Source organism: Dendrobates tinctorius, unplaced genomic scaffold (genome assembly GCF_039654945.1).
Source record: "Dendrobates tinctorius isolate UK_male_01 unplaced genomic scaffold, ASM3965494v1 ptg000020l, whole genome shotgun sequence".
NCBI classification, from domain to species: Eukaryota; Metazoa; Chordata; class Amphibia; order Anura; family Dendrobatidae; genus Dendrobates; species Dendrobates tinctorius.
In genome coordinates this window covers 20,236,105-20,255,966 of record NW_027361688.1, presented here as the reverse complement: position 1 = coordinate 20,255,966, position 19,862 = coordinate 20,236,105, and the positions used below count along the sequence as shown (strand labels likewise).

The following is a 19,862-nucleotide window of genomic DNA, read 5'->3' as shown; positions in this document are numbered from 1 at the left end:
TGCAAAGACAAGACGGAGGCAGATTTCAGTTGTAACAGATCCGGGTTTATTGGCCGTCCTCCTGACGACCATAGCCATGCACCGCAGTTCCTTTACAGTTCTCCGTTTCCAGGCCCGGGTACCTACACCTTCCTTCTGTCGAAGTGACGTCCCTCGCGGATCTTTCGCTGGGGCTGTCCTAGACCAGTCTACCGCCAGCGCTTCACCTGCCCGAGGTCGTCGTCCAATCGGTACCCCCGGGGCCTCGCTTGTCCTGCGGTCCGTCGTGTCAGGGCCACCCCCCTGACTGTCTTTTCCTGTCAGTCCCCTGGTCGAACTCTTCCTCCGGTCTCAGTCTTCTGTCCTGAGTCTTCTCCTCCTGAGCTCCTCCCCGGACTAGCCTCGCCTGGAGCCCTAACCTGTCCTATTTATCCCCTCTCTCACTGGGAATTTCCCTCTGGGGTTCCTATCTTCCCGCCCCCCATGACTAAGCGATTTCTTAAGCCCTAAGCTGATGTCAAGTCCTGAACTACACTCCCCCTGCCATCTTGTGGTCAATTCTAGGTACTGCATTCCCTTTTCTATCTTTCCCAGCTGTTACCCTTCTGTCATTGCCAATCTCCGTCTATAGTGCAAAAACCGTCCCCTCCTACTTCCAGTCAAGTCTGTCCGTCAAGTCACCTTCCCCACACAGTCAATCACTGGCATCAGCAGTCATGTGATATACATGCGGGAGGAGATAGGCTTAATTGGGTCAGGTGACTGATGAACAAGACATCACTTCTGGTGTCACCGAGAACCACAAGAAATTACAGCAGTAAATCATCTTTATTTCTTCATTACATAAAACACTTCCTACCTTATGGCCAATTTTGTAAAACCTCGAGAAACCCCCTTAAAGTGGACTAGTAGTTTTGGGGTCCAGTGTTCGGCATTTACAACTTTTACAATCGTTAACATTTTTCAGATCTTTCCCAGTCTCTAAATTATGATTAGATGGTGCCTAAGTTAAAGAATTTTGTGAGGTCAGACAGGTGCCTGAGTCCTGGAGGTGAGACATCCGCCTCGCTACCAGAAGGTTTAAAGGCCAGGGTGAAAGCCATTTCACAAATAAAACTGTAAAGGATTTGGCATGTTATGGATTTTAATTTATACATGATCTTCAACTATCGTTGTTAGGCATATAGAGAGGCTCATCAGGGCTCAGTGACCCTAGAGGTTGGGGTAGGGGAAAGGGCTGTGTCAAGTCAGGCCAAGTCAGGCCAAGTCAGATGCCGAGGTAGGGGCTCAGTCAGGTCAGGCGCCGTGGCCCTAGAGGCTGGGGTAGGGGCTCAGTCAGGTCAGGCGCCGTGGCCCTAGAGGCCGGGGTAGGGGCTCAGTCAGGTCAGGCGCCGTGGCCCTAGAGGCCGGGGTAGGGGCTCAGTCAGGTCAGGCGCCGTGGCCCTAGAGGCCGGGGTAGGGGCTCAGTCAGGTCAGGCGCCGTGGCCCTAGAGGCCGGGGTAGGGGCTCAGTCAGGTCAGGCGCCGTGGCCCTAGAGGCCGGGGTAGGGGCTCAGTCAGGTCAGGCGCCGTGGCCCTAGAGGCCGGGGTAGGGGCTCAGTCAGGTCAGGCGCCGTGGCCCTAGAGGCCGGGGTAGGGGCTCAGTCAGGTCAGGCGCCGTGGCCCTAGAGGCCGGGGTAGGGGCTCAGTCAGGTCAGGCGCCGTGGCCCTAGAGGCCGGGGTAGGGGCTCAGTCAGGTCAGGCGCCGTGGCCCTAGAGGCCGGGGTAGGGGCTCAGTCAGGTCAGGCGCCGTGGCCCTAGAGGCCGGGGTAGGGGCTCAGTCAGGTCAGGCGCCGTGGCCCTAGAGGCCGGGGTAGTGGCTCAGTCAGGTCAGGCGCCGTGGCCCTAGAGGCCGGGGTAGGGGCTCAGTCAGGTCAGGCGCCGTGGCCCTAGAGGCCGGGGTAGGGGCTCAGTCAGGTCAGGCGCCGTGGCCCTAGAGGCCGGGGTAGGGGCTCAGTCAGGTCAGGCGCCGCGGCCCTAGAGGCCGGGGTAGGGGCTCAGTCAGGTCAGGCGCCGTGGCCCTAGAGGCCGGGGTAGGGGTTCAGTCAGGTCAGGCGCCGTGGCCCTAGAGGCCGGGGTAGGGGCTCAGTCAGGTCAGGCGCCGTGGCCCTAGAGGCCGGGGTAGGGGCTCAGTCAGGTCAGATGCCGCGGCCCTAGAGGCCGGGGTAGGGGCTCACTCAGGTCAGGCGCTGTGGCCCTAGAGGCCAGAGTAGGGGCTCAGTCCGTGTCCGGTAATATGGCCCTAAAGGCCCGGGTAGAGGCTCAGTCAGGTCAGGTGCCGTGGCCCTAGAGGCTGGGGAAGGGGCTCAGTCGGGTCAGGTGCTGTGGACCAAGATGCCGAGGTTGGGGCTCAGTCGAGTCAGATGCCGTGGCCCTAGAGGCCGGGGTAGGGGCTCAGTCAGGTCAGGCGCTGTGGCCCTAGAGGCCAGAGTAGGGGCTCAGTCCGTGTCCGGTAATATGGCCCTAAAGGCCCGGGTAGAGGCTCAGTCAGGTCAGGTGCCGTGGCCCTAGAGGCTGGGGTAGGGGCTCAGTCGGGTCAGGTGCTGTGGACCAAGATGCCGAGGTTGGGGCTCAGTCGAGTCAGATGCCGTGGCCCTAGAGGCCGGGGTAGGGGCTCAGTCAGGTCAGGCGCTGTGGCCCTAGAGGCCAGAGTAGGGGCTCAGTCTGTGTCCGGTAATATGGCCCTAAAGGCACGGGTAGAGGCTCAGTCAGGTCAGGTGCCGTGGCCCTAGAGGCCAGGGTAGGGGCTCAGTTGGTTCAAGCGTTGTTGCCCTAGAGGCTGGTGGAGAGCTCAGACAGGTGCTCGGCTTCTAGGGGATGCGGGTGCTCAGATAGACGCCCTTAACTCAGAGGCCGGGATGTGGTCTCAGACAGACAACTGGGTTGTATGAACATGGGGGACAAAAAAGAAGCACAGACGGATAACCCGGTCCTGGAGATCCAGGAACTGTAAGAGTCGCCCCCTTTCCTAACTAAGGATTTCTCTGTTACCATTACATTGTTTCTATTCTATTAGGTAAAGAAATAAGAGAAAATAAATAATTTACAATAAAATAAAATAAAAAAATAAATAACCCACGAGGGTGCAGAGACTATACAGTGCTGTGTATACACCTCACTATAGGAAGAGATGACAATGCCGCTGCTATGGGAGCACTGAGCCGTTTCAGATGACTCTTACAGGAAATACAAGAGAAATGTGACCCTATAGCTGTGACGTAACGGTGATCTGTCCTATTCGTCCCTCTCTTTAGAGACAACACAATAGTAAATGAATGGGACTGTATCAGGCTGTTCATCGGTGTCCACTTACATTGCGATCAATACAAACATGACACTATATATACCCACACCACTATATACAGTGACTGCACCAGACATTACCAAGTCCACTACTGCTCTCTACACATATTTATAAGCATATCTGTAATATTTGGCTGGAAGTCTCCCATATTTCTGTGGCCAGGCTTGGACTGGCCCACAGGAGAATCCTCTGGTGAGCCGCTGTGCAATAGTGGGGCGCCACCCTTGGCGTCACAGTCCGTTGTGGTAATTGCGACAAATGTAGCATAGTTCTTCTGATTCTCTACATCATTTACCCCATGCGCAGGGCATTGCAGTTGCTTAGGTATCCATGGTTACAGCCACTAATAACTAACCTTCACTCTATGAGTGGTCATAACCATGAATACCTAAACTACTCTAATGCCCTGCACATGGGGTAAGTGACATAGCAAATCAGAAGAACTATACTACATTTCTAATTGGAGGTGTTTGCTAATATTCTGATATCTTCTACATATTGGGATAGGAATGCGGCTCCATTAAATACAGTGACATTCCCACACACTGACTGTCCTATTTGTGCCCTTACATCACCGAGAATCCTGGCGTATCCCAATTAAATATAATTGTTTTATAATAGGCTATAATGAATAATATAATAATCCCGGCAACGCAATGGAAATACAAGGCTGTAATGACACCTGTGATATCACCCTGCTCCTCGTTCACTGTACATTGCTCATCGATCTTATTAAAGCTGCCGGATAATAAGGGCAGACTTCGTCTTTTATGGGAAATTATGGTGACTGGTGACATTCCTATGTTTCTTTACTCCCAACAGGAGGAATTTACGAATTGAAATAATCAGATGAGATCATTTATTATTAATGCCCTGTTTAATTATTCATCTTTGCAGCGTGCTGGAAAGCAAGTCACTTCATCTATTTAACGTTAATGGGATGTAACAACACAAGCCATCACAGCGTGCAAGTAAAAATGGTGGCTGTGGGTCACCTACATACTGTATGTGGGCCAAAATAGGTGTAAAATGTATGACTGATGGGGGGGCGCCTATTGATTACAAACATAGGGGTCCCCCCCCCCGCTGTGAATGGAGCAGTGGTGCAACCAACTCTATGGAAGTGGTGGTCGCCCATGCTCACACAGAGACCATTGGGCTCCCATCCTTGGGATCGGCGGGGGTCTCTGCGGCAGGATCTCCTATGACCACACATACATCATGAATCCTGTGGATAGGCGACTAATGTGGTTTATGGAACAACCCTAAGTTAGTTTAGGATGTAGGTGCCATATAGACACTGCCATAATATGGCGGTGTAATATGACTCCCATTCAAGACAATGGGCTTCTACTGTACCTCGCTATGCTTTCCATTTGTTAGGGTACCAGTCAGTAGCTTGTGGGCCTCAATGCAAAATTCCCGGCAGAACCCCTCAACTATCACTGGTTATTGTATTTTCCTAGGGCAAAAGGGACCTTTGGGGTCCCTTTAGTCTCCAGGGCCAAGGTGTAATTGCAACCCCTGAACCTATTATAGCTACGCCCTCTGGACCAGTCAAATGTTTGGACACAAAATGTTCATACAATGGTTTTCCTTGTTTTTATTGGAATGTGAACATTGTAGATTCAGACTGACGGCAGCAAAATCATGAAGGAACAAGAAGAAAAACGTGTCAAACAAACCAGAATGCGTGTTGAACCTTAGATTGACCAAAATACCCCTCGTTTTTCTCTGTTGACAGCTTTATACCCATTTGCCATTCTCCAAAGCAGCTTCATCGGGTAGTCATCTAAATAGGCTTCAAATGAATAGTCAAGCCACAATGAGTCCACTTGTAGAGCGAGTGGCCTTCAGAAAGTGTTTAGCAGTCATTGTTGGTTCATAGTTCCATACAGTGCCAAGCCCTATTGTTTTAAGCCAAAATATGACAAGAACCAATCATCTAAGTAAAGAAATTTTGCAGACCATCATTACCTTAAGATATGAAGGTCAGTCAAACTGGAAAATTGCTAGAACCTTGAAGGCATCCACAACTGCATCAATTGCTGTGATGAAATTGACTCTGATAAGGACTGCACAAGAAAGGAACCACAAGAATTACCTCTGCTGCAGAGGATAAGTTCATGAGAGTTACCAGCCTCAGACAATGCAATCTGTCAGCACCTCAGACAACAACCTTCATAAATGGTGCACAAACGTCCAAAGGCAAACATCTCAGCATCAATAGTCCAGAGAAGAATGCGAGAATCAGGTCTTCATGGTCAAATTGCTGCAAAGAAGCTGTTACTGAGGTCTACAAACAAGAAGAAGAGACTTGTTTGAGTCAAGTAACACAAAAAGGACTGGACATTAGATTAGTCTAAATTTGAGATTTTTGGTACCAATCCCCATGTTTTTGCGAGAGGCCGAAAAAGTGACTACAGCATTGGTGGTGTCCACCATGAAAAATGGAGGGGAGGTGTGATGGTGCTTTGCGGGAGACACCATGGATGATTCAATTCAATTTCAAGGCACACTTACCCAGCATGGCTACCAAAGCCATCTAGAAGGAATCATCAAGGAAAACCATTGCATGAACAGGTGTCTCCAAGAAGCAGACTATCCTTGAAGAATAAAGACAACATACATACAGTGGCTGTTTGGCTCCATACTTGGGCTACGAGACAATCACTATTTCTCTACAACATTTTTGGGAAATATATTTTTCTTCAACTAAGGGTTCATCCATGGATGAAATAACTTCAATTTTTGCACAGCCCCATGCCGGTGGTATGTTGTGTCAACAAAAGGGGTACGATACCCCACTCCACTAATTTAACATGGCTGCTTGAGTACAAGGCAGACTATGACAATGAAAGATCTCTAAATTAAAGTCCCCTGTTCAGCTTACCTCCTTCATAAGCCTAGCTAGAAGTTAACCACAATTAGGATGGCGCAAAGGACCCATAGGATTGCTACAACACAGTCGGTCATGTAGACACCTAGTGTCAAAAGGTCCAGAGTTGTCTTATTTTTGGCATGGAACTAATGGGAGCTTTGCAACTACAGAAGACCATCCTTCAGTGGTTCCACCAACACAAGGTTCACAACAATATAAGCTTGCCCAGAATGAGGCCAGATAAGAACGTCTATTACTAGTCTTAGACATAAATGCTCCCCATGCACACTCTTCCCCAACTGAGAGTTGTCTTCTTTTTGGCGTGGAACTAATGGGAGCTTTGCATTACAGAAGACAATCCTTCAGTGGTTCCACCAACACAAGGTTCAGGACAATATAACCTTGCCCAGAATGAGGCCAGATAAGAAGGCCTATTACTAGGCTTAAACATAAACACCCCTCATGCACGCCCTTTCCCAATTCTTGTTCTATTTTGGATAGTTTGTCAATTACACATCATTAGTGACTCTATAGCTAAGGCAGTGGATTCATTTGATGGTTCTGAAAAACCTGAGGACAAATCAGTTCTTAGAGTCACTGATGACAATACCCGTCCCAGATATCAGGCTTCCAGTGGCATGTAGGTGCCAAGTCTAATATTTTCACTTTTTCTATCCTTGCTTGTTCTTCAAATTTTCCAAATATATTAAGCTCAGTTTCTCCTTGGAAAAAAAAAAATGGTTATTTGGAAGAAATCCACGGAAAAGACTACACTGGTCAGTGACATAATATGTACAACATGTCGACGCCCATAGGGGGAAACATGTCCAAATCACTATTCTAAAAGTTTAAAAAAAAAAAAACTTTCCAGCATGTGATTGTTAGACTGGCGAACACCAAGTCATGCAAAACTCAAGATTCCTAGACAGTGAGCAATAAACCAACTATAGAGCATCACGGCGTGCCAACACTAGTAGTTCGTTGGCAGAATGTGTTGGACGGTGATAACAAAATGACAAACCCCGTCAGAACCACAGGGGCATTTTCTATGACGTACCGAATTGTGGGATGAAACATAAAAGGTGTGTTAAAGAATAAGGTATACCCAAAAGGGGCGACAGTGCCAGGAAACCAATTTTAAAGGGATTGTTCTGTGAGTGTCCGACTACCGGCACCCACACCGATCGGCATAACGGGGAACTTAGATCACCGTTAGGACGGAGCGGTAGGTGCGCATACTCGACCGACTTGTCACATTTTGTAACAGTGATAAAAGTTTAAAAACTTCCACATTTCTGTCGATCATTACGGATCCCAGAGGTTGGACTCTTGTTCTCATTGGATGGCCTATTTAAGGAGCTATAGCTTAGAGTTGAGCAAAAAGAGGTCAGGTCCTCCACTGCAACCAGACAATGGGAAATCTTCACTTTTACGGGATCCTTGACACCGTTGGTCAAAACGTACGTCGCAGGCCATAATAAAAGCCAAAAGGAGTCCATGATGCCAGGCCATGGAAGATGACTCTAATCTGATTACCAGATCAGGGCACAGAGAATCTTGTTGCTCAATTCTAGTGAGATGGATATTTCAAGCCATTGGGCTCAGGGGCATTACACTTGACTGTAGTCCCTTTTTTTTTTTTTATGGGCGTTACATGGGTCCAACCACCCTGAGCAATTTTTTTTTTTTTTTTTTTTAACTGAAAGTCCCCTTTAAAAAAAAAAATCCACAAGGGTCTAACATTAGGATCCCCGTCACTTCTCCACCTCTATGTGTTAAACGTGCTCGGCGTACAGTAGTAATATCTACCCCCCCCCAAAAAAAAGGTGGAGAAAAGAAACGAAAAACTGCAGGGATCTACCGCTGCAGCCTACACTAAAAAGGTGGCAGGAGACCTGTAAAGAGTCCCAGGCTGAGCAATCAGTACCAGTCACAGATGTCACCCTTGTACCCTCAATCCCACAGCATGACATCATGCTTATCCAGACCTTTCATTAATACACCGCCTCCTCCTCTCCCCCCCCCTATGGCAAAGTACAGCAGAGCAAAAAAATGCAATATTTCCATGCATTCACTCAAGTCAACGTGGATTAACCCTTTACGGGATCCAATTGCACAACAATCACCCCCCTCCCTATTGCCCAAATTAATTATTTATAGCATCCCTATTAATATGCTGCTTCAGGCACACAGGGGGGAAGCCCGGCCAGGAAGAGTTGTTTACTATAAGCAGTGATACATTGTTGCAGAGTTTGCTCCATTGTATACAATGCTAGGAACACAGAAAAATAAAACAACTGACCTGGATAAATGTTTCAAGATCTGCTTCTTGATAATCCCAGCCATGGTGTAGAGGAGATCCTAAAGGAGCAAGGAGGGGGGTTCCTGTAAGGGCTTCTCATCTATACACTGGGGGTCCCTCCATGGTCATACACAAGGACCAGGCTGCTGAAGGAAAAGGAGAGTGGGGGGAGATCAGTGGACACAAGGTCCAGGAGTGGAGAGCAGAGACAGCACCATCACACAGCCTCCATGTTAGCTGCAGCATTACCTAGAGACAGGCAGCAGGGGGCGGTGCAGTGTGACTCATGCTGGGGAGTGGCAGAGGGCTGCACAATAGGAGGGGGGAGGGATAACCCTTTCATGCCCTGGATGTGCTGCAAAAAGAGGAGGATGGGTAGTTTTCGATCAAGGGGGCACACAAGAGAGGGCAGGTTTTGTGCAGGGACAGAACTGGTGTTGGATATATATATAATATATATATATATATATATGTGTATATATATATCTCCATTTATAGGATAACCTCACTTTGCTGTAATAATATCCTGCTTCCTAATCAAATGTGTTCGCAAAGTGTCTACTTGTGACTTTACGGTCACTTATGATTTGCAGAACTGTGGCTTTGGGGGGATTAATGCGCCAAGTCCATAGCGTACGGACCAATGCAAATCCAATGGGATCGATCAAACGATCGTCTGCATGAATCGGCATCCAAAAATTGCAGCGTGCTCTCCTCGGATCCATTTTTAACGGATTCGTTAAGGTGCAGTCAGACGTCCATATAGAACGCAGTGCACAGACTGGCTGGCGGCTTGGAGTCCCGAACCTGTGTTTCTATGCAGCTGTCGCGCTCGGGTGGGGAGAGCCGCCGGCCAGTCCGAGCACAGCGTGCCGATCCAGCTCCGATTTATACTGCCGTCTGACGGCCCCGTTAGAAAAATGTACTGCGAATGATTTTTGTAAAGAATGGTAGTGTTATCATCAGTGTTTTGGATCAGTGTACGATCCGTGTGTCTGTGTTTGCCATCAGTGGTTTTTTTTTCATGATTAGATAAATTACAAAGCTTCCCCTATGCTTTTCAATGTTAAACACGGATCGCACACGGATGGTGCGCTCTACGTGTATTGGCCCTTGTAATCCGTGATCCGCCTCTGTCATTTGGCCGCGGTGGTGACGTCACGTCGACAGCTCACGTCGCCGCTAAAGCCAATCACTGAGACATGAACCGCTGAGCTCAGTGATTGGTTGCAGCGGTGATGTGAGCTGTCGACGTGACATCACCAAGTGTTTAAAAGCGCAAAAACATTAAAAAAAAGACATAAATGAGGTATCGCTGTAATCGTACTGACCCGAAGAACATAGCTGCCTGATCAGTTTTACCACATGCGAAACAGCATAAAAATAAAATTCCTGAATTGCTGGTGTTTATTAATTCTGCGTCCCAAAAATCGAAATAGAAAGCGATCAAAAAAAGTCTTGTGGCCAAAAATGGTAACAACAAAAGCGTCAACTTGTCCTGAAAAAAAAACAAGCCCTCACATGACTCTGTCAGCCGAAATATGGAAAAAATATAGCTCTCAAAATATGCGGATGCGCAATAAAAAGTGTTTTTTTAGTGTGTTTCACCATATAAACATCAAAACCCGATAAAGCTCTGGTATCGCTGTAATCGCACTGACCCGAAGAATAAAGCCGTCTCTCATATACCGCACGAGGAACGGCGTAAAAAAATAAATAAAAGCAATTCTTCATCAGCTGTTGATTTTTTCATTCTGTTTTCCAAAGATCGCAGTAAGGCTCGGCGCACATTTATCCTGCGCTCTACACTGAGCGTTACACCGGGGTTTCCGCATAAGTCTCTGAAATACGTGATTCAGACGGAACCTCCAGCGGAAGATTCCCTATAATGAGGCAGATGGAGGCACTGTGGACTCCATAGGACCTGTGATCCGGCGGTGTTCTTCTTTTAAGGATTGCATAAAAGGTCTACCACAGTTTTGTGCATTTCTGAAAAGAAGGACACCACTGAACAGAGACCTCCAAAAGAAATCCAACAAATTATGCACTCCCAAATCCAAGTGCCCCCTCCTTTCTGAGCCCCATAGTGTGCCTAAACCATGTTTGGCAGGGGTATAATTTAGAAAATGGGGTCACTTGAGGGTGGTATACCGGTTTTATTTTGCTGTTCTGGCACCTCAGGTGTTCTACCAATGTGACATGGCACCCTCAAACCATTCCAGCAAAATCTGAACTCCAATATGACTTTCCTTCCCCTTTGAGCTTTGCCTCAAAAGTAGTTTTCGACCATATATTGGGTATTGGCGCACACAAAGGAGAAATTGCACAATAAATTTTGGGTCCATTTTCTCCTGTTACCCTTGTGAAAACAAAAAAATTGGGGCTAAAAGAATTTTTTTGTGGGAAAAATGTGTTTTTTGTTTTTCACGGCTCAATGTTACAAACAGCTTTGAAGTACCTGTGGGGTCAAAATGCTCACCACACATCTAGGTACATTCTTTTAGGGGATAAGTTTGCAAAATAGGGTCATTTATGGGGGGGGGGTTCCACTGTTTAGGTACATAAGATGCTCTCCAAACGCAACATGAGATTTGCTCTCTATTCCAGCCATTTTTGCGTTCAAAATGTCAAACGGCGCTCCTTCCCTTCTGAGCCCTGCCATGCGCCCAAACAGTAGTTCTCACCCACATATGGAGTATCTGTGTCATGCCGCGCTCACCTGGGGGCGGGACCTCGGTCCCGACGTCATGTTTTCCGGAGCCGCGGTCACTCCGAGGGTCCCGCCGGGTGCGCACACGCACCTCTCGTACCTAGTTCCCTGGCTCCTCCATGTTATGCCTGCGCTTGCGCGCTTTTCTCAGTTTGGTCTCCAGGTCAGTCCTCTCTATGGTACTGGAGGACTTGACCCGGAAGCTCTCGTGATCATGTGCTATATCAGGCTACCTCTTCCTAGGGGATGTGCCTGATTATTGTTGTGCTTCCTGGCTTGGTCTGCCGTGTCCCTGCCTGGCTGTGCGCTGTATTCGGGTCCCCTGCCTTGCACTCTGTTGTGCCTCTTGGCACACGCTCTGAACCTGCACTCTGCCTTGTACTCGGTTGTGCCTCCTGGCACATGCTCTGATCCTGTACTCTGTCTCATACTCAGTTGTGCCTCCTGGCACATGCTCTGATCCTGTACTCTGTCTCATACTCAGTTGTGCCTCCTGGCAAACACTCTGATCCTGTGCTCTGTCTTACACTCAGTTGTGCCTCCTGGCTCACACTCGGACCCTGTGCCTTGTCTCATACTCAGTTGTGTCTCCTGGCACATGCTCTGATCCTGTACTCTGTCTCTTACTTAGTTGTGCCTCCTGGCACACGTTCCAATCCTGCACTCTGTCTTATGCTCAGTTGTGCCCTCTGGCACACACCCTGCTCCTGTACTCTGTTACACCTCCTGGCACACCTGCTGCCTGACTCAGTGCTCTGACGTGCTCCTTGCACGCATCCTGCTTCACTCACACCCGGACGTACGAAGTCTCTGTATACCACATGTTCCCGTGTCCACGCTTTACACGTTCCTGCAGACACACTCACCCACTCGTGTCTCCTGTGAGTCGGCCGCCTGGTGCCAGCAGTCGTGGTACCTCACCCCCTGGGGCTTGCCCCTGACACTCCCTGTATAGGGGGTGGTCTTCACTAGGTCAGCTCGCCCTGGGAGGGTTGGTGCCACGACCCAGAGGGTCCACTCCAGGAGTCGTCACAATCTGCATACTCATGAGAAATTGCACAACAAATGTTGAGGTTCATTTTCTACTGTTACCCTTGTGAAAATAAAAAATTTGGGGCTAAAGTAACATTTTTGTGAAAAAAAAATTAGATGTTAATTTTTTGTTTTCACATTCCATTAATTCCTGTGAAGCACCTGAAGGGTTAATAAACTTCTTGAACTTGGATTTGAGGAGTTTGGGGGGGTGCAGCTTTTAGAATGATGTCACTTTTGGGTATTTTTTGTCATATAGGCCCCCCAAAGTCACTTCAAAAGTGATGTGGTCCCTAAAAAAATGGCTTTGTAAATTTTGTTGCAAAAATTAGAAATCGCTGGGAAAAGTTTAACCTTTCTAACAAAAAAATATATATGTTTCAAAAATTATGCTGCTGTAAAGTAGACATGTGGTTACTATTTTGTGTGACATAACTCTCTGATTGAAGGGCATAAAGAAATAGAACTTATAAAATGGTGACGTTTTCCACGTTTTTGCAAAATTGACAATATTTTCACAAATAAATGCAAGTTATATCAAAGAAATTTTACCGCTAACATGACGTACAAAATGTCACGAGAAAACATTCTCATAATCAGTGGGATCCACTGAAGTTTTCCAGAGTTATTACCTTATTATGTGACAGTGGTCAGATTTAAAAAATGAGGCCCGGTCATTAACCTACAAAGAGGCTCGGTCGGGCTTGTGATTAAGGCCGATGCATTGTCTCATTGTTTTCTGGGGAGGGGTAGTAATCGCGAGCTGGTGTAACAGGCCATAGTATACCAGGAGTCCAGACTGTACCTGGGGTTAAAGCGTCCTAGGCTTGATTATACCCTGGGTATATTATGGACTCAGGGCCGGACTGGCCATCTGGCAATTCTGGCAAATGCCAGAAGGGACTGTCTGGTTGTGGGCCGCCTTGTCTGCTACATTGCAAACAGAATCGGTGTTCTCAAGACACCCACACTGTTAAGAGTTGTGACGGAGCACCAAGTCGCTGACTCCGTCACCAGCCCCAGCAGGCCACAGGTATCATTAGAAATATTGGTCTTGTAGTAAATTTTGCTTTCAACCATCCAGGGTAATATTAGGAATATATCCCATCTGGTTCTTGAGGACAAGGACAACATGGGCCTGTGTGATTTCAAATGTCACGGCTGAATTTCAGTCCCAGTTCTTACCTGATTATGGCATAGGCCAATTTATACTCCGGGGTATAAAATGGTCTAGCCAATTCATACCCTTTCATGCCCGATTATACCTCTTTCATATCAGCAGCGTTGCGTGATATACACAAGAATTACTTAATTTTTAAACATTTTAATGGGGGTTCACTTTGGCGCAAGTCATCTTTTATCTTTATGGAACTCTAACATCTGAGTCATTACAACAAACATGACACATCTCAGATGTTAGACTTCCCAGTCACATTGTATTGTAAGATCAATCTTCATCATGTGATTAACAGCACAAATAATAATAATAATAATAAATTTTATTTTTATAGCGCCGACATATTCCGCAGCACTTTACATTTCAGAGGGGATTTGTACAGACAATAGACATTACAGCATAACAATAATCACATACAGTAGATTATAACAAATACCAAGAGGAGTGAGGGCCCTGCTCGCAAGCTTACAGTCTATGAGGAAAGAGGTAGACAAGAAAGGTGGGTGGTAACAGTTACCCTGATTGTATGGACCAGTCATAATGTTAAGTGTGTAACAGTACAGACACAGAGGGCTAATGGAGGCATAAAGCATGTGGGAACATGATGCGGGGAACCTGGTTATGGTAAAACTTTTGGCTCTGCCACACAGGGATAGATTAGGTTAATGTGTTGGGGTGGTAGGCCAGTCTGAATAAATGCGTTTTCAGGACACGCTTAAAATTGTGGGGATTGGGGACTAATCGTATTGACCTGGGAAGTGCATTCCAAAGAATTGGCGCGGCACGTGTAAAGTTTTGGAGACGGGAGTGGGAGGTTCTGACTATTGAGGATGCTAACCTCAGGTCATCAGCAGAACGGAGGGCGCGGGTAGGGTGGTATACTGAAACAAGGGAGGAGATGTAGGGTGGTGCTGAGCCATGGAGGGCTTTGTGAGTGAGGGTAATAAGTTTATACTGAATTCTGGAGTGGATGGGTAGCCAGTGTAATGACTGGCACAAGGTAGAGGCATCGGTGTAACGATTGGTGAGGTATATGATCCTGGCTGCAGCATTCAAGACAGATTGGAGGGGGGAGAGTTTGGTAAGAGGGAGACCGATTAGAAGTGAGTTACAATAGTCGAGACGAGAATGAATAAGAGAAACAGTAAGAGTTTTTGCAGAGTCAAAGGTAAGAAAAGGTCGAATTCTAGAAATGTTTTTGAGGTGCAGATGACAAGAGCGAGCCAGTGATCGAATGTGGGGGGCAAAGGAAAGCTCGGAATCAAGTATGACCCCAAGACAGCGGGCCTGTTGCTGGGGAGTAATAGTGGAGCCACACACAGAAAGAGCAATGTCGGGTATAGGTACATTAGTAGAGGGACGAAACACCAGGAGTTCAGTCTTTGACAGGTTCAGTTTAAGATATAGTGAGGACATGATATTAGACACAGCGTTTAGACAATCGCCGGTGTTTTCTAGAAAGGCTGGCGTGATGTCAGGAGAAGAAGCGTATAATTGGGTGTCATCAGCATAGAGATGGTACTGGAAATCAAATCTACTGATTGTTTGACCAATAGGGGCAGTGTACAAGGAGAAGAGGAGGGGACCTTCCCAATACGTGTGAGTGTGTTTTGGGTTATTAAAAATGGCATCTAAAATCTACCTCATTTACAAGGTCTCATAAAATAAAGTATATTGTAGCCTAGGGGGGAATAGTTTGGCCTAGGACATTTTATCCCCCCGGGGGGAGTATATGTGGTAGGGGCCAGGATTGGGGGGTGGTCCACTGCTTACCACGTCCGGATGACACAGACATCAGGCGATGCAAGGACGAGGCGGAGGCAGAGGTCAGTTGTAACAGTTCCGGATTTTATTCGTCGTCCTCCTGACGACCACAACCACGCACCGCAGCCTCTTTACAATTCTCTGTCTCCAGGCCCGGGTACCTGCACCTGCCTTCCAGTCGAAGTAACGTCCCTCGCGGATCTTTCGCTGGGGCTGTCCTAGACCAATCTACCGCCAGCGCTTCACCTGCCCGAGGTTGTCGTCCAGTCGGTACCCCCAGGGCCTCGTCTGTCCTGCGGTCTGTCTGGTCAGGGCCACCCCCCTGACTGTCTCTTTGCTGTCAGTCCCCTAGTCGAGCTCTTCTCTGTTCACCGTCTTCTACCGATCTCCTCCCGGGACTAGCCTGCCTGGAACCCTACCCTGTCCTATTTATCCCCTCTCTCACCGGGAATTCCCCTCCTGGGTTCCTATCTCCCCGCCCCCCCATGACTAAGCGCTTCTCAAGCCGTAAGCTGATGTTAAGTCCTAAGCTACTCCCCCCTGCCATCTTGTGGTCATTTCTAGGTACTGCACTCTCCTATCCACCTTTCCCAGCTGTCACCCTTCTATCCTGTCAATCTCCGTCTCTGGTGCACAAACCGTCCCCTCCTACTACCAGTCACGTCTGTCCGTCAAGTCACCTTCCCCACACTTATTGTAGCCTAGAGGGGTATAGTTTGGCCTAGGACAGTTTATCCCCCGAGGTACTGTATTCTCTGGCTTGGGACAAACTATACCCGTGTTTTATCTGGACATGGGTTAATATGGCTTGTTAAACAGGTTCCCATATTACAGAAAGGAGTAGTTACTGCTACAACATGTACTGAGCTGGAGGAAGAGGTTGTAGAGGCTTAGGGGAACATCCATGCTGCCTGTCCTGTTTGTCCCTGTGAACCTCCGTCTTAAAATGTTGAGTGCTCATCATGATTCGTTCTTGGCCAGACATCCTGGTAGTAAAGCCACCACAGATCTTCTTACTTGTCGTTTTTGGTGGTCTAGGATTCACCAGGACGTTCAGGATTATGTAACTGCCTGCAGGGCCTGTCCAGGGCTCTTCAACCTTTGGCGATTCCCTGTAGACCATGGTCTCCTTTTTCTGTAGATTTCATCACTGATCTGCCCGTGTCGGCAAGGAATATTGTAATATTGGTGGTGGTGGATAGATTCAGCAAGATGGTTCATTTCATTGCGCTACCTGCATTACTGAATGCCAGGACTTTGGCACAAATTTTTATTAAGGAGATTGTGAAATTGCATGGGATTCCCTCTGATATTGTTTCTCGTTTAGGGTTTCATCTTTCATCTTCATCCGCTTTTCATCCAAAATCTATTGGTCAAACTGAGCGAGTGAACCAAAATCTGGAGACATATTTTAGGCACTTTGGGTCGGAGAATCAGGAGGAGTGGGTTTCGCAGTTACCCCTTGGGGAGCTGGCAGTAATAATCGTCATGAATGAACTTGCAGGTCCCCGTTGTTCTTCTGGGGTACCTGAGGAGGAACGGTTTTCCTCATCTATTACATCGGTATGGCGAGGTGTTCTTAATAACTGAATGATGGGGTCCAGATACAAGAGTATGGCTGATCATAAACGTTTGCTGGCTTCGGACTTGTGTGTGGGTGATTTGGTGTGGTTATCCTAGAAGAATATTAAATTAAAGGTTCATTCTTGGAAACTAGGACCCAGGTTAATTGGTCCCTATAAGATTGTTGCCTTTATCATTGTAGTGGCGTTTCGCCTTGCTCTAACATCTATTTTAAGATCCGTAATGTATTTCACAGTTTTCTTCTAAAAAATATATGTGGCCTTCTCGGTTCCATCCCTATCACCACCTTCCACTGTCATGGTTAATGGAAGTCTAGAATTTCAGATAGCTAAAATTGTTGATTCTGACTTGGATCGCCAGTCTCTTCAATATTTAGTGCATTGGAAGAGTTACGGTCCAGAGGAAAGAATTTGGGTACCAAGGTCCGATGTTCATGCGACCAGGTTGGTTCAGGCCTTTCACACCTCTCATCCTGAAAAACCGGGTTCTGAGGGTCCAGAGTCCCCTTTTAGGAGGGGGGTTTTGTCTCGGCACAGGGATGCTGCGACAAAATGGGGTCAGACGATCGCTCTGGTGCTGCAAGGGTTAAACTCCTTAGTTGGACTTCTGGAGTTCTCTGTATTGAGGTGGATCAGCTGTTCTGAGTTTGTTACTCCCAGCAGGTATAAGAACCCTCCTCCTTGCTTCTGACCTTGCCGGTGATAGTTATTATTACCTGGTTTGGAGTTGAAGGGTAGAGTTCAGTGTTTGGAGTAGGTGGTTGGAGAGTTTTTCAGGAGATTACTTCATGAGTTGGTTTGCATGTTTATCCTTATCCTCACCTATTTGGTTTGTTCCTTCCTATTCCCCCATGTGTCCTACTCTGTTGTTTTGTGAAATTATTTGCATGATTGTAGTTTTCTTTTAACGCTGCCTGTTTACCTGTCTGTCTGGTTAGTGTTTGCCTATACACTTTGGTCTCACACCTCCATGTGTGGGGGTGGGAACAGATAAGGGTAAGATAGGAGCAAACAAAGGTACAAGACCTCCACCATCTGGGGTAATCTGGGACATAGGGATAGCCTAGGGTGCCCCTACTTCGAGGGATTGGGTTGGTACCCACAGTGCCTTGTCATTATGTAGCAAACAGTTCCTGTCCTGTGTTGTCATGGGGTCTCTAGGGTGGTCAATAGTGCAAATGTTTAACTTAATGCCTTGTATGTTCTGCCTGAAAACAGTCTACACATTTAGGAACTATGAACATACCCGCAGGGAGCTTTTGTGCTGCTATCCTAGGGTTATTACAAGGAATTTAACCCCTTCACCCCTGGGCAATTTTCCCTATTTGTTCTTTCCTCCCTAGTTGTACTTTTTGAATTACACCATTCATTCTACCACATACTGGTCCATTTTCCGAGACCCGTAATGTTTTAATTTTCTGGAAATGGGGCTGTGTGAGAGCTTATTTTTTACGCCCTGAGCTGACGTTTCTACTGTTTGAGGCAGATACAATATTTTGATCTCCTCTTATTGCATTTTATTGCAATGTTGCGGCTGCCCAAAAAAAGGTAATTCTGTTGTTTTTATTTTTTTCTCGTTACGCCGTATACCGATCGGATTATTTTACTTTATATTTTGATAGCTCAGACTTTTACGAATGCAGCGATACCAGATATGTGTATTTTTTTTTTTTAATTATTTTAATGTTATTATCAGTGTACCTCGTGCTGTAGAAGCTGGGGGCACTGGGCCATTGCCCATTTTGTCGGCCCTCGCTATGCAATAAATGTTCTGGTTAGGAATACCCCTTTTTATTATGTGCCAGGTATTATAATATGATGAACCCCTGAGGAAACACACAACAAAACTTACATCTGATGTCGTGGGAGATAGCGTTAGTCACCAGCTCCATGTTAAACATTCTTTCCATTTTTATATGACGCATAGGTTCGTTCATGATGACTGGTATTCACAACCCGACATGAGTAAGTGAATGTTTATGACCTGATTCTACATTTTATGCCCAAAATTTAAAGATGAAGAAGTGATAGTCGTATAATGTTTTGTAGAGTAATTCCTGTTCCTGGATTGTTTCCATCAATAGGCTTGTGCCCACAAGTGCAAATATAAGTGGTAGAACTACAGGGGGGCATCATAAAGGCTGCACCTGAACCTGAGGTGGTCCAAAGGGCTTCTCTGTCCCATATGAGAAGAGCAGTACTTAGGGGTGTAATTAAAACTGGGCAACTGTGCCGTAGATCTCAGGTGAGCGCCAGTTTCAGCTTTAATGCCGGGTCACACTTGCGAGTGTGATGCGAGAAACTCGCGCATCAATACCCGGCGTGTGCGGCTGCATGTATTTCTCCGGGTGCCGGCGACAGTACCGGGTATTGATGTGATAGACTTGCGCAAATTTATCGCATCACACTCGCAAGTGTGATCCCGGCCTTATATGCATCGTCAGGGGGCACTAGGCTTGGCAGGGTAATTTTGATGGATACTGTTGGCACAATGACCGATCGTGCATACGTCAGATTTATCACTTTTTTTCACCATCGTGGGCAGCAGATCTTGTCTGTAGACACCAATTTGGACTGCAAGATCTAAAGCTAGTACTTGATGTCTGACCCGAAGTATGCAGATGGAACGGTGGAAAGATTAAGGGAACATTCACACACTATTGAAATACTGGAGAGATTTCTGCAGAAAACAAGATCTTTGCCGACGTCCATTTTTTCACGTATGAGAACAACGGTCTTAGTTTCATCAGTGATTTTGTTCAGAATCTCAGCCGAGTATTTTTCTCAGATTTCTTTTTCGGATGAGAAAAATAAAGTTTCTCCAGTTTCTTCTGTCTAGGAGTCCATGAAAAATGGACATTAAAGGGATGGCATAAAAGGAGTCTTCATATGGCTATGTTAACGTAAAAAATAAAAAATGATGACTCCTGGAAGAAAGAAAGGAAGAAACATAAGCGCAAAAATCTAAATTTGACCATGGCCCGAAGGGGTTAGAGAACCCTAAGAGATCACAAGGACAAAGCCATCCATAGTTACTAACACGTACGTTGGAAAATTAGAGATGAATCAGTCTCGGCCCAAAAACCAATTGA

General features: G+C 46.9%; 1 protein-coding gene across 1 annotated transcript in view; it reads right to left on the bottom strand.

Annotated features, from left to right (window-relative positions):
* The window catches only part of BLTP3B (bridge-like lipid transfer protein family member 3B), an 86,361-nt gene extending 77,587 nt beyond the window's left edge, over positions 1-8,774 (bottom strand). The window contains exon 1 of the mRNA XM_073567843.1: positions 8,505-8,774. Within this exon, the coding sequence (XP_073423944.1) occupies positions 8,505-8,548 (44 nt within the window). The 5' untranslated portion in view covers positions 8,549-8,774. The remainder of the gene's footprint in view (positions 1-8,504) is intronic.
* Between the last annotated feature and the right edge of the window lie 11,088 nt (positions 8,775-19,862).